This window comes from Lates calcarifer, linkage group LG12, assembly GCF_001640805.2.
Source record: "Lates calcarifer isolate ASB-BC8 linkage group LG12, TLL_Latcal_v3, whole genome shotgun sequence".
Classification (NCBI taxonomy): Eukaryota; Metazoa; Chordata; class Actinopteri; family Centropomidae; genus Lates; species Lates calcarifer.
In genome coordinates this window covers 14,341,573-14,356,935 of record NC_066844.1, presented here as the reverse complement: position 1 = coordinate 14,356,935, position 15,363 = coordinate 14,341,573, and the positions used below count along the sequence as shown (strand labels likewise).

Sequence of the window (15,363 nt, the reverse complement as noted above, 5' to 3'; positions counted from 1 at the left end):
GTAGTTAAACTAAGTGAAGCGTAGCCGTCATTAATATTATTGATTACATCTGTGGTTTTCCTGCCATGATAAGTCAAAATGTCTGCCACTACATCCCTGGTTTAACTGCAGCCAGGAGCTTTTTCTGTCATATCTCTATCTGTAACAAGTACATATAAATGGTCAGAAATACTGAAACACAGAGGAAAAGGGCATATTCTGTGTAGGTAAGTAGGTAATCTTGCCAAACTTTATGTACTACTAAAAATAAAGGTTGTAGTTCTCCCATACCAACAGGTGCAACAAAACTAAAAGGGTGAGTGTACTGGTCTTTATGGTCCTGTGATGGGGGTTTCCAGCTGTTTTTTTTTTTTTGAAAGTGAAGTCCTAAGTGTAGTTCTTAAATGAAAAATTCTTAATCTTCTTATAATTTCAAGGGCACTTTTAAAACCATTTTCTATTAATGTAAGGCTTTCTAAAACCCTGTAAATGTAACGTTGCTACACAGAGTAAGCTAACTGGCTGCTACTTTGTTTTTTTTTTTGTTTGTTTGTTTGTTTTTTTAAATATCCTGTGCATTGCCTTAATTCTTGCACAGTGAACGGCAGTATTTCTGTACTGTTTCAATAAGTTAAGTGAGTGAGTTATACATTATTATTATTATTATTATTATTATTATTACATACTATTCAATTCAATTTTATTTATATAGCGCCATATCACAACAAAAGTCATCTCAAGGCACTTTTCATATAGAGCAGGTCTAGACCATACTCTTTAAAATAGGTATTTACAGAGAGAGATCCAACAAATCCCATACTATTATCCTTACTGTGTGTGTATGCGTTTAATCTTTCCAATTAGGTCCGTATGGATTTGAAGTTTAGCATCCCTCTAAATCCTGTCATTGGATTGGGAAATTTAAAAAAAATAAATAACAAATAAATACATAAGAGAATTACCTCCTTACCAAACCCTGGAAATAGAACTGGTCGCCACATAGTGAAAAATGTTTTCAGAAACATAGTGTGCAACAGCAGCAGCAGCAGCAGCAGCAGCAACAACATCAACAGCCTGCTATTCCTGGACCTGACTGTCTTTCAGACACACGAAGCAGAAGAACACAGCACGCGGACCGAAGGGCTCTGCTGTTCTCGTGCCAGGCTCGTATAATTTCCCGCGTTACAAACATAAGAACTGGATATATCACTTACAGGGTAAGTAGTTATTTTGTATTTATTTCGAGCGAATAAGGTTCACTGTATTTTTTGTACTACCCAATTGTCATCGTCAAGAACAGCACTGTGTAATGAACTTTTTAAAGGCCCGTACTAGAATAAACGATACTTCCTGTAAAAACCTTCAAAATAATACACTATTTGACTTCGTGTGACTGCGGGAGCAAAAGGTGATATATGTCAATGAAGGAAAGACAAGTATACGCAGTATACTAAATATAATTTGTAAGGCAAGAAATGTAAACATGAAAATACGTCACTATCTAAGACTGTGGAAAGTTTAGCTAGCAGTAAAGCTGTAATGTGCCATAAACAGTAGACAAACGCTGGCTAAGTAACTGACAATGTAAAAACAAAAGCTGCATTGAGGGGACAATCTATCGCCGTAACCCATTAAACCCAGCCTGTGTACCAAAATAAACTAAAAGTTAGATACTTTTTTGTAACGTACATTAACTCAAATTTAAATGACCAACGGAAAAATGGAAAAGATAGCAAAGACTGGCAAAATGAATCATAGCTTGTTAGTATCAGTGCACAGCAGTTAAAGTGCATATTATTCAAATATGACATCACAGCCACTCAGGTTATCAAGCGAAGCAGGACTGATGCACTGCTTTGCTTTTATTTTGAAATATTGGTAGTACTTGGCATTTCCCCCTTTTTAGATGTACTGTCGGATAACTTGATGACTTGTACACATCTGTACCTTTGCTAGTTGCATGAGAATAAAGTGTACAATCACACAAAAATAAGCTCATTTTATCAATCACTGAATGCAGTCAGAGCTATCTGAAAGACTGCATTTTTCTAATTGCTTTACTATCTTAACATAATAATTGTCAGACATATAGACATAAGGGATATCTAGCCAGATAGCACTTGAAATTACAAAAAGATGATTTGATTTGAATTGCCAGCCCTTCATGTTTACAACTGCAGTGCACACTCTGTAGCAGTTCGTGCAGTTTCAGAAAGAGTTCAGTTGCAGCTGGGTCAGTGTCAGGAGCTATTTACGTTGACATGCCATTCATTTAGCTAAAAATAAACATACACATTCACTGGGCCCTTTGAAATGTCACTGCAAACAACCTATTGCTATTACCACAAACTAGCTGCCAGAGATAAACAGCCAGTGAAAGCTTGTTTCAGACATGCAGGCACGATTCATGACCTCCTTCCATTTTTAAGTGTCCAAATGTGTTTTTATTGTAGCTTTCTCCCTGAGTGTTGCTGTCACCTGGTCCCACCTGCAGCTGTGCTCGAACTCATCAGGCTCCAGTTAAACATGTCGTCATCGTATGCAGCTGCTATATCAGCCCTTCTTACGGCCAGCTCTTCTAATTCACCCGTGAAACCCAGCCCTCACTCCTCCCCAGGCACAACAGGGAGTCCTAAACCCTCCCCCCAGCCCAACGAACCACCTCACACTCCTCCCGCCGTGCAGATACATCCTCATTCACCTGAGCATCTGGGGTCTTATGAGGAGCAACAAGAGAACCCTGCAGACTATGGCATAGGTAGGCAGCACCCCTAAGCCAACCACCAACACACTGCTTGAGAGTTTTTCTTTAATTCAGGTGGCACATTGTGTTTCAGGTGGTTATTACCTTGTTGAAATTGGAGAGATTTTTGTTGACCGTTACCAGGTGGTCAAAAAGCTGGGATGGGGTCACTTCTCTACTGTGTGGCTCTGCTGGGATATGGTGTAAGTACCAGTTTACCATTACCATAAATAATGTAATAACATAACATAATATAAACATAAGAGTAGCTAACTACTATAATTGTTTGCACGTAGGAAAAGGCGTTTTGTGGCTCTGAAGGTGGTGAAGAGTGCTCAAACATTCACAGAGACGGCACTGGATGAGATCAAACTTCTGAAATGTGTCAGTTTGACCACATGACTTTTTTTCTTTTCTTTTTTTTTTTTTTTCCAGTTATGCACTCAATTTTTAGTAATTTTTATTCTTACAATACACATTTAGTAGACCTAAGAAGACCTAACTAAAAAAAGAAAAAACTAATAGTGGCATGAAAACAATTTTTAGCTTATTCACTTTGATTTGATAATTCTTACATACGCACCTATATGACACAACCAGCACAGCTTATATTCTATTCATTAAATCAAAACAGGTGCAAAGTTGTGATATCATTCGATCACAGTGCGGTTGTCTTTCACCTCTATACAAGACCATTTTTGTTGATATTGGGATGTGTTCGTAATACGATCATTAGGTAAGGGACAGTGACCCCAAAGATGCTAAACGAGAGAGAATTGTGCACCTCATTGACGACTTCAGGGTCTCGGGAGCAAATGGAGAACGTATCCTTTACAGAGTATTATGCCACACAATATCCCACTGTAATCACCTAAGCTGTACCTTGTGGTGCAAGTACGGTTTTTCTATCTGATTGTTTTAAAATCCTTCTGTTGGCAGGTGTGGCTACACAGAGATAGACAGACCTATGTCAAAGCGGTGGGACTTAAAACTATATGGATCATGTCAGTGTGTTTCAGATTGTAAGCTAGGAAACAAGGTCCTTAATTGCTCACTAGATGTGTGCATGGTTCTGGAGGTGCTTGGCCACCAGCTGCTTAGGTGGATCATCAAATCCAACTACACTGGCCTCCCCCTGCCCTGCGTTAAGAGCATCCTCAGACAGGTGCTGTGTAACCCTTTTATTCCATCTTCAATCCCCCTCCCCCCTTCATCATTCCCTGAGCTCTTTTTGCAAACAGCTTATCTTCTATTTTTGCTCCTCATTGACAGGAGGTACAGTGACAGTGACTCAATTTTCATTCCTTATCACAGGTTCTGCAGGGTTTAGATTACTTGCACACTAAATGCAAGATTATCCACACAGACATCAAGCCAGAAAACATCCTCCTAAGAGTGGACGAGGTTTATATACAGAAACTCGCGGCCAACACCAAGCTGTGGCAGCTGCCAGTGTCCTCTGCTATCACCAGCTCCTCAGGTTAGTTATGTAATGTTAGTGAATCATGGAGGTTTGTTAATGGTCCTCTGTACAATATGTCTTGGTGAATTATATATTTTTTTGTTGTTGTTGTATTTTTAACATTTTGTGCTTCTTTTCTCTCACTGATGTTTTTACTTTCTGCCAGTAAACAGAGGCTCCAGAGAAAAACCGGTGTGTAACTTGAAAATAAGCTATTTTCTTTATGATTTAATTCCTTTTATTAAGACATTTATATGTCTTTTACGATCATATTATGATCTGTGCTTTCCTGCTCTGACTTCCTAAGAGTTTGTCCAACTTTTTGGGGAAGCTGACTGGAGTTTTCCACACTCTCGGGGAGTGGGTAAGATAAATGTTGTGTTGGGATTGTGCATTTAGCATCTTGAATTCACCTAAAGCCTGGAGCACACTAGAGGACATGTCAGATTGAGAAAAGGCAGGGCACCAGACATTTAACAGCTACCTTTGGGGAACATTGTAGGTGTTCAGTCAGTCTGCTTTTCTTGCTATCACAAGAAACATTGATATAGTCTCTGACTATATTTTGCATGTTTCTGTGCTTTCATATTACTAAATATTTGTGTTGAATTTCTGACCAGATTTATGCGCTTGCTCTTGTGGCATTGTTGTGTCACTAACAGGCTCCTGTAGCTCAAGTGTCTGGAAAAATGGGGGGGGCAAGCATCAGATTTTGATGTCCTTCCAACAACCTCCACTGTAGTTTCAATGTAGCCACTTGTTTGCACCTCACTGCTTTTACAGCATGTAGAGAAACACACTGAAAATTCACTGTTAAAATATGAATACATGGATTTCATACAAGACTCTGTAGGTTTAAAGTAACTGCAGACCATATGCAAAAAAAATACCAAAAGACAATGAAGATTTACTGAGAGAATTCATGGCTCAAACATGATAAGATTTTAGGATTTTAGTCTGTAGCTCCATATAAGATGTTTGGAAAAGAAGCGGATATAAAGTCAGAACTTAATGTTTCTTAAATATACAAATGTTTTGATATATGAATATGAATTACAGTATAGTGGCATGGATGCTCTCTGCCACTGTTTCTTTTTTGAAACTATAAGGTTAATTTGCATGATTTGCTGCAGTTTCAAAACAAGCATGAAGTTGTTGTGATGACTGATTGAATGAATCATTTTTTGGATACTTTTTTCATTCCATTCACTTCCATTTGTCTCCCACAACTGACTGCATCCTCCAGTCCAGCAAGGTCTCCAGGAGCCCAATTAACCGATTGACGAGGAAAGACAGGAGTCGACGAGGGCAGGAGAATATATCTGATGACAAACAAAGGGACAAACCTCATGTGTCGTTTTCTGATGTCACTCCTCCCTCTAGCACCCATAGCTCCACCTGTCACTCTAAGCTCACAGGTCCTAACCTCACATTAAGGAGGCAGACCCTGCTGTTGGAGGATGGAGTGGACTTGGCTCCACACAGCCACAGAGATTCCATCTGCTCGTGGCCAGACCTCAATACAGATGCTCCTGGCTCTGGCTCCAGATCAGTTATATTACATCAGACTGCGGACAAAGAGCCACCTCCACCCTCACCATCCTCACCTTGTGGTTAGTCCTATAACATTTGAGGTGTTTTTTCTCTCCATAAACTATGATCTTTCTGACTATGATGTATGAAGTATATCCTACAGAAGTCTGATCCTCTAAGGTGTCAAATTCTTTAATGTATTTCAGGTACCAATGACTCTGATCTACCTCTAGACTTGCTGAAGCCACAGAATGCTGATAAAATCCTCATTAAGATTGCTGACCTGGGCAATGCCTGCTGGGTGGTGAGTAGTTTATTTGTCAGTAGTAGTAGTTTCATCCTCAAACTAGAAATCTCCTAGTAAATGCATGTCTCCTCCATGATTTCATTATCCTCCATAAGTTTATTTTGACAATAGAGCATTTGAAATTGGCATCCAGATCTTTGTATATACAAACTCTAGTAAACATAGTGAGTATCATGCTGAGTGGCCAAGATCCTCCCATCAAACTCTGAGTTATATCCCTTTATGTTAGCATGCTATCTTATTCTGCAGGATTGCTCTGAGGTTATATGTGCTCATGTTATATAAATGCAGGTGCAGGTGCTTACTGGGTTCATGAATTACGTCCACGCTACAAGAATTTGGCAACCACTTGTATAAAAAAAATCCTAAAATTTTATTTTTATGTTAATCAAAATATGTTACAAACTAAATGATTGAAGATTTGATGAAATGCCTGGAAGGAGTGGCGGAAAAAGTGTTAAGCAAAAAGTCTGAATAAGATAAAAAATCTGTTAGCAAGAAATGGGTGAGGCCTATCCTGAAAGATTTGTCTTAAATCAAGGATCAGTTTTGCTTTAACTCTTCATTTGTGTCAGATTTATGAAGCAAACTGTTTCAGAAATGGCCATGTGTCTATTTTATACAACACTGCCAACCCATAATTTTTACAGAACTCAATGCGACAGGTGCTTTCTTTAGAGCACAGCATGATGGCCATTTTTACCATGCCCTCAAGTGAAAAACACAGATGCCATATGTTTCCAGTGAAATGAAACTGTGTGGGCTGATTTGAAATGTAGCTTGAAAAAGGAACGCACAGTACAATCTTGTGCATTTCAGTGCAATCCAGTGCTGGTTGTTATGCTCCTTGTTTTGCTTGGCAGAGTTGGAAAGAGAGACAGTCATGTTGAAAGACCTTTTAGTTATGCGAGCAGCATGGCTCTATGAATGGTAAAACCCGCCACTTTGGTCCAGACTGAAATATCTGACTATTTTATTGATTGCCATGCACCCTAGCACAAACATCATCTAGTCCCTCCCTATGATGAGACCCATGACATTCCCATCAGCCTTTGAGTTTTGTGCTAATTAGCAAACATTTGTATGCTAACATGCTAAAAGATGGTGAACATGATTAACATCAGCATATTAGCGCTGTTACTGTAGACATGTTAGCATGCCAGTGTTAGCATTTGGTATTAAATGCAGTAGTTTTCTAAGTACAGCCTCAAAGAGCTGATAGGTTGTAGACTCTTAGTCTTGCCATTAGAAATATATTTAAATGTATTTAATTTTGTAGACACGAAAGACCTACTTGAGTAACATTTTACAACTACATATGATAATTATTGAGAGCATATCATATACCAACCTAATTTAGGCTGATCATATGCACATACTATAATTAATTTCATGTCGAAAGTTAAATAAGTTGTTGTTTATTCACACTGAGCTGAGCAAAAATGACACATTTTAACTGTTACAGCATTAGTTACAGATGCAGGTCACTTAATAGTAAAACATTAAAGTTGCATCTCTCTCCTTGTAAGCACAAACACTTCACTGAAGACATCCAAACATGTCAGTACCGCTCCATAGAGGTCCTGATCGGTGCAGACTACGACACACCAGCTGACATCTGGAGCACCGCCTGCATGGTGGGACAAACACCTGCATAGATATGTATTTTTAAAAAATGCTCTACACCTTTTTTTTTTTTTTTTTTTTTTTTTTTAATGTTTCATTCCAACATGGCCATTTCTAGATTCGTCATGACCATCTTTGTTCCACTGTGTGTTCTGCAGGCTTTTGAGCTGGCCACAGGGGACTATCTCTTCGACCCCCAATCAGGAGCCAAATTCTCCCGAGAGGAAGGTTTGTTTTGCTCACTAAATCCCTGGTGTCCTTGATTTAACTAAATGTGCTTATAATACAATATGTGACTGTGTTCCTTCAGATCACATTGCCCACATCATTGAGCTACTGGGACCCCTCCCATCCCAGTTTGCCCTTTCAGGGAGAAATTCCAAACGATTCTTCAACCGTAAAGGTAAGGTGTACTAAATTATTAAAAATTAAGATATGTGCTTTATACTGACAGATTACCTGCATCTAATAGGTGGACGCTTGACATTCTTTTCAATACTCAGAATATAGTTTGTTCAATGGTCAAGACTGTCTGTCTGAGATAAATTTCCCACTTTATTAGATTTATTTGAAAAAACAGTTTGACAAATGAAAGAAGACAAAAGCGGTGTATCAGTCTACCCTTTATCTTGTCTAGGACAACTGCGACACATCTCAAAGCTCAAGCCATGGAGCTTGTGCGAAATCCTACAAGATAAGTACGAGTGGCCGCGGGAGGAAGCTGTCCAGTTCAGCTCTTTCCTCTCAACCATGTTGGAGCTGCTGCCAGAGAAACGAGCCACAGCTGCCCAGTGTCTGAAACACCCCTGGATTGCCTCCTAGACACATTGGCCCTGTATCGTTCAGAGCCCAGTGGACTAGCTCTCTGTTCAGGAGCAGACTCAAACTTACCGGATGTGACATGGGACTTGAGTCAGCTGTGGGAGTAGTCTGGTGCTGGCATCATGAGCACAGCTTTCATAAATATTTAACAGCTTGACTAAGAGCCTTTTCCCAGTGGGCTAGTTTGGTCTTTTAGTATTTAAATGGCCATCACATCTAAAAAAGGCATAGCAATGACCAAAGAGAAGTTTTGTCTTACTGGAAAAGTGCCTTCTAACATGATGACAAAGGTCTTGAGTTTTAATGAACTGAAATAAGATTGGTTTTATTCTCCAGTGGTTATTTATTTTAAGAGGTACAGTGGCTTCAGAAACTATTCAGACATGGTCACTTTTTACTTTATTGTGTTGTAGATGTAATTGTAAGTTGATAAAATGGCAGTTTTGCCTATCAATCTACAGTCAATAATCCATAATGACAAAGTGAAAATGTGTTTATTTAAATAATATAATACATTTATTTAAAATTCTCTCATTTACAAAAAAATGTAACCCCCCACCCCCACCCCCCTCAAAAAGCAGTTTACCCCATTCATCCTGGCAGATCGTCTCAAGGTCCATCTGATTGGATGGGAAACATCTGTGAACTGCCATCTTTAAGTCTCTGCACAGATGTTCTATGGGGGTTAAATCTGAGCTTTGGCTGGGCCAGTCGAGGACTGTCTGAGACTTGCCCCCAAAGCCACTCCGGCGATGTTTTGGCTGTATGCTTCCGGTCATTGTTGTGCTGAAAGGTGAACTGTCACCCCCAGACTGTGGTCTTGTGCACTCTGGAGCAGGTTTTCTTCCAGGACTTATGTATTTGGCTCTCTATTATTAATCCTTCCCTCAATTCTGACCAGTCTTCCATCACTTTACTATAAAGGCCTGATCAATAGAGTGCTCCTGAGATGGTTTTCCTACGTCTGCAGAAGTAATCTGAATCTCTGTCAGAGTGAGCTTTGGGTTCTGGTTCTGATCAAGGCCCTTCTTCTCAGTTTGCCTGGATGGCAGAGTGCCTAGGAAGAGTCCTGGTGGTTCCAAACTTCTTCCTGCTCACAATTATTGAGGTCACTGTGCTCTTGGGAACACTCAAAGTTTTAGAAATGGTTTCATTCCCTTGCTCTGATATGCCTCACCACAACTTTATTACAGAAGTCTACAGAGAGTTCCTTGGATTTGGTCCTTCTGTCTCAAGAAAGATCTTTACAGCAGCATGAGAGATTTCAGTTTTTTAGTTTATTTTTAATACATTAAAAAAATGTTTTCACTTTGTCCTTGTGGATTATTGAGAATAGACTGATGGGCAAAATGGCAGTTTTATGCATTGAAAATTACATCTACAACAAAATAAAGTGAGCTAAAAGTGAAGGGATCTGGATACTTTATGAAGATACTCTAAATCAAGACCTCACCTTGAAGAACTATTTCAAATATGCAGAAAAGCTTGCAGCAAACCAGTCGGAAGTATGAGATGGATTTACTTAGACTGCACTCAGTCTCTGAAATGTTAACTTGAAAGATGACCTTGTTGACTCACCACAAAAAAAGCCAGTTGAGATGTTGATTTATTAAAAAGAAACTGCACTCTGTGACAAAAACCTCTTTCTAGGTGAAATGGAATCAAAATGGAAATCATTCACCAAAATGGAGATCATTCACTAAAAATAAGTCTGGAAAAAATTAATAGTGTCACTGAGAATTCACTCTGATAAACTATTAAATGCCAAACAGAATTTACTCCCTCCTTTTTTCAGTCCCTGAGTGAGTGAGTGTGTGTGTGTGTGTGTGTGTGTGTGTGTGCGTGTGTGCTGCGATGGGTTGACTGTTGAAATTTGGTCTCTTGTGCAGTCCTTGCATGCTTGTGTTCAGCTCAGCTCTGAGAGGGGGATGGAAGGAAGAGGAGGGAGGAGTTAGCCTCATGTAAAGGCAGGCATATGTCCGGCTGCTGGAAAACTCACAGCTTTTCTTGCAGCAGCAAGAGGAGGTCAGAAGAGGACAGGGAGCGGCGCCTGCCCGCACATGTAAGTCTCATTTTCAGTTTGATTTTAATGAGAAACCCTTTAAGACTGCATGAGGTGTTTTTTTTTTTTGTTTAATGCCTAGTGTGCCTAAGTGTTTGTTCCTGTGTTGCTCAAGGGAGACCACAGCTTTAGTCTGGTTTAAATTCCTGTTATGAACTGGAGAGTGTGTGCACTCATAGTATTGTGAAAATGGAGGGAGAACAAAGACTAGATTTAGTGCCAAACTGACATTACTGCAATGCTCCTCAGTCATGGCATTTTCACAACCAATATAACCTTGTTCTCCCTCCTGTTCTTTTATTGGAGAACTTTTCATGTGATTTGCATAAAGACACAACATGTAACTTGGAACTGTGTAATTGTGTCTCTACACAATGATAAAAGATATCTGTTTATCAAGCAGTGCCAAGACTACCCTGTCTTTAAATTTCTGAATCTCTTGTTGTATGTTAGGAGCAAGCCAAAGTAAAGGTTAAAGTCCCAGTGTTCTGCTTCTTGTGACACAGCTCTTAACCCCCAGCCAGTTGCCATGCAACTCAAACTCCAAATCAAAAGGAATTACCTCAACCACCACTGGTCTTTCACAGTTGCATTATTAGTGCAAGGTAGAGTCGTTTCCAGCCATGCTTTCCCACAGACTGAGCCCTTGTTCAGGACTCTGGCTGTGCTTTTCTCCTCTTTTTTTTACTCTGTTCTTCCCACTTCATCTGTGCTTGAGGTATCTAAACAGACTAATTGCTTCTGAGAGTGGGAAAGCTGCACACAAAGCACTGTGTTGTGTGTTTACCAGCACGTATTGCAGCTGATATTAAATTATTTCAGACAGTGATATCATCAGTCTGAGATGTGTGTGGGTGTGGCAGCTTGGACGTGACAGCAGTAGCTGTTGATAATGAAAACAGGAGCAGTAACAGTATTGTACACTGCATAGTAAACACCCATCTCATTAGCCTGACACAAAGGGAGAGCTTGAGTGAGGGGAGATATGAGAGCTTTCACTTATGTCATGCAGATGTGTTGTTATTGCCTGTGTTTCATGTATCACAGCCTCTCTCAATAAAGCAGCACCATATCACCATGGTGCACTGACGTTCATACCCTCTGTCTTGGTTGCAGGATGTGGCTTACTCTTCTTTACAGCTGCACTGGCGGGGCAGCTCTTCTGTATGCTTTGTACAGATGGGTGATCCCTGCCGCTGTGCAATATCATGGAGGATTGGCGCTGATTTGGCATGATGTCATTGTGGAGCGTATGCTGGACACACTGACCCAGTCTACTCGTCCTCAGGTGTGCCTTCACTATTACAAAACTCACATCTCACAGGAGCAGTCCTAACATACTAATGAGCAGAGTCTGTGTGATGGTAATGATGTCAGTGTCCAAATACACAAAGGTCAAATGTCAATAACACTGTACATTTTAGTACATTTAATGCATGCATGTAATACAATGTAATGGTAGTTCAAATAAACTAAGCATCTTTATACAGTAAGTACTTACAAAAATCCAGTTTTCCCTCAGTCATTTATATGAAACAAAATTAAACATCTACAGATGTGCTGGGCTTTTAGGAAACCAAGTCAGGTGTAGGTCAGGAATAGATTTTAAATGAAACAATAAACCTTTCACAGGTGTAACATCATTGTGTCAGGTCACTGGGATACTTTAATGTAACTGACCCATTGTTAATGTTATTAGTTACACCTGTGATTTTCCTGCTACAACAAGCTAAAAGTTTGTCAGCATAGCGACTGGCAAAAAAGAATCCATTCTCATGAAGACTGATTACTGAAGTAGCTAGTCAAAAACTGAGGTTTCATTTTACATTTTATATTTATCAGTGAACAGCACCAACATCCAAGTGAATGTTCAAATGTTCATAATTTGTACTCTACGTGAATAAGACAAATTGGCAGATGATAATCACAAAATCATGTGATACATGCACACAAAAGGCACAAATATGTGAATCCACACTTGGTTATTGTTTCCTGAGAAGAACTTTTTCTTTTCTTTCTACTAATTAATTTGGGCAGATGCCTTCTCATATGCCCTTAATGAAAACAAAATAAATAAGAATACAAATAAAGGCTTTAGGCTTTGTCTTTTGATCACAACATGCTCGCATTGTGGCTTAGTAAAAGAACAGATAACAACAACAGAATAATTACAAACCCTTACTTCAGATTTCATTATCAGACATATATCTGTTGGCAAGGCAACGTTCAGAAGAAAAGATGTTAATGAGGAACCATATGGACCTAAAATACAGCAAAAATACTGTATTCTTTAAGGTACAGTTTGCCATGAAATATTCTCCTGTGTGGGGTTTTTTTTTTTTTTTTTTTTTTTGGCAGGGTGAATGTGGAGAGTTGCTGGTTTGAATCCCTGGAATGATTGGAAGATTTTAGAATCTCTTTTAAAACACTCAGTTACTTGTCATACTGTTATATTTTTGGTATATATACTTTTTAAAGGCTTTGCACACCCACACTGGCATCATTTATTCCAGTTGAGTGAACTGTTTGACAGTATGCCATGTGTTTACTGAGGTCACCAAACTCTGTGTGGACAAAAATAATCAGGTGCAGTTTTTCCCACAATAAGAGCTACTGGCCTTGCTACAAATCACTTTCATATGTGCTGATGTTTACATCACTTATTTTTGTTAGGACTTAAATCCCAGAAATATATACTCTTGACTTCAGTCCAAATTGAAAGATATTGCATTTACAGCAAGAAAACTATTATCTACAAAGCACGAAAATAAAGGTAATGCTTGTAATTATGAACACTACTAATGAAATTAAATCAAAAACATGATTAGCATTTGTCCATCATCCATCAATCACCTTTCTGCCATGAATAAATACATTTGTATTAAAGGTAGTGGTGTGCACATCTACACAAACCTCAGTGGGACAAGGCCTGGATACAAACATCAGTGCAAGCAGAGAGGTAGCCACACATTGGAATCATAACTCTCATATGAGATTGGATTTACCGATGAAATGTTGACATTGACCAGTCCTATTTAAAACACATGAATGTAGAAACATAGAGAGAGAAGCATTACATAACATCACATCCATAATCCTTGTTATAGGTGTTGCATGTAATTGTCAGTTCTGGTTGTGTTTGGCCAGCAGAGTTTAGGGATGACAGTAAAATAAGAAAGGAATGAAGCACTGGGCAGAGTTGGAATGGGGATAAATGTCTGCTTTATATACAGTATCATTGCTCCTTAATGCATTCAGTTGAATCCTCTTTGTAAAATCCAAATTAAAAGAGTTTGAAGAACAAGATAACAGACACCAACCATAGGGGCCTATTTTTTAAAATATACTATTATGACATGGCAACCCAAAAGGCTCTTAAGCATTCATGAATAAATTATTAACAATGAGAAACCACTGACCCAGATTATAAAAGTACTCTATTGTAAAGTGATACAGTTTCTGTTCCCTCTCCTCAGCGGCTCCTGGGTGCAGTACAGAAGAACGCCACTAGAGGAGACCCTTGCAGCGTGGTCAAAGCCATCGATCACTTCTGCAGGCACAAAGAGTGGGCCATGAATGTGGGGGATGAGAAAGGTACTGATCTCTCATTATGTGACTATTTTGTGTGAAATCATTACCCTGGCTGTATGTCTTGGTGCCTATTTTTCTTCTTCTTTTTTTCTTCTTCTTTTTTTTTTTGCCACAGGCTGCATTCTTGACTCAGTGGTCTCTGAGATAAACCCGGCCACTGTGTTGGAGCTGGGAACCTACTGTGGCTACTCCAACAGTGCGGATTGCCAGCCGGCTTCCCCCTCACGCCAAACTCATCACTCTGGAATTTAACCCTGACTTTGCTGTAATTGCTCGTCAAGTCATTGCTTGGGCAGGAGTAGCAGGAAAAGGTAAAGCCTCATGTCTCCACATTAACAGAAAAATGTAGTGGTGTACATAGAGTGTACAGGTCAGAAGATGGAGTGTTTCTTCTTTCTAGGTCCAGTTAGTCGAAGGCGCATCTGGTGACTGGATCCCCAAAATGAAGGAGCAGTTTGGGATTAAAACATTTGATTTGGTTTTCCTGGATCACTGGAAGGATCGCTACCTTCCTGACACAAAATTGATGGAGGCAAGTTTGTTGTTCTCATTACTAATCAAACTCTTGTTTGTTGTGCCATGACACTCACTTTTGCTTTTACTATCAGGAGTGTGGCCTCCTTAGGAAAGGCAGCGTCCTGCTGGCAGACAACGTCATCTGCCCTGGGACTCCTGACTACCTGGAGTACGTCCGTAACAGCCCGCGATACGAAAGTCGGTACTTCAAATCTCACCTGGAGTACACCAAAGTGGAGGATGGCTTGGAGAAATCTGTCTTCTTAGGGTAGTTTTCAACAAATAGTGTCATATTTTACACAGGTACTAGTAAACCTCAGACCTCTGTTGTCCTGGGTTCACTGAGCAGATTTAAAATCAGGAGTAAATCTGGTTTTCTAATGTATCATAGAGTGTGTTAACTTGAAATTAAAAATAACATATAAAGGAAAAACTAATAATTGGTACTATGTGCTTTATTTTTCATAACTTCAAATGATGGACTTTCAGGAACTATTTGAGCTGTCTATATATACTGGTGCAGTAGGTGGCGGCAGTGATGCTATGTTTGAGAGCTCCTAATTGACAGATGATGAGCTGCAAACTGATCCAGGGGCTGCGTTTCCCTGAGCATCATCTGAAATCAATAATAAATCTAATCCAACTGCATTCTGTGGTGCACAAACCTATTTTCTGCTCTGATATTCTCTGCCATTGTACCAGTGTTGACAGGTGTGTGAAAG

General features: G+C 39.5%; 2 protein-coding genes across 2 annotated transcripts; both read left to right on the top strand.

Moving 5' to 3' along the window:
* The first annotated feature begins 6 nt into the window (after positions 1–6).
* LOC108885570 (SRSF protein kinase 3) lies at positions 7–10,250 on the top strand. Its single transcript, XM_018679964.2, has 16 exons — positions 7–206; positions 1,084–1,196; positions 2,433–2,737; positions 2,817–2,925; positions 3,019–3,106; positions 3,459–3,546; positions 3,781–3,887; positions 4,037–4,202; positions 4,351–4,376; positions 4,492–4,548; positions 5,431–5,797; positions 5,924–6,021; positions 7,554–7,661; positions 7,809–7,878; positions 7,961–8,053; positions 8,288–10,250. Exons 3-16 carry the CDS (start codon positions 2,506–2,508, stop codon positions 8,470–8,472), a joined length of 1,794 nt encoding a protein of 597 aa, XP_018535480.1. The 5' UTR covers positions 7–206; positions 1,084–1,196; positions 2,433–2,505; the 3' UTR covers positions 8,473–10,250.
* Positions 10,251–10,365: 115 nt separating this feature from the next.
* On the top strand, positions 10,366–15,289 carry comtb (catechol-O-methyltransferase b). The gene is given in 7 exon segments (XM_018679966.2): positions 10,366–10,534; positions 11,651–11,822; positions 14,011–14,128; positions 14,241–14,317; positions 14,319–14,441; positions 14,526–14,657; positions 14,734–15,289. Coding segments are annotated over 7 exon segments (804 nt in total). The 5' UTR covers positions 10,366–10,532; the 3' UTR covers positions 14,914–15,289.
* The last annotated feature ends 74 nt before the right edge of the window (positions 15,290–15,363 follow it).

Coding starts and splice junctions, on each gene's coding strand:
- LOC108885570 (XM_018679964.2), top strand. CDS start 2,506: ATGTCGTCATCGTATGCAGCTGCTATATCAGCCCTTCTTACGGCCAGC. Junction 3,107..3,458: donor AGATCAAACTTCTGAAATGT/GTCAGTTTGACC, acceptor TACGATCATTAG/GTAAGGGACAGTGACCCCAA. Junction 5,798..5,923: donor CTCACCATCCTCACCTTGTG/GTTAGTCCTATA, acceptor AATGTATTTCAG/GTACCAATGACTCTGATCTA.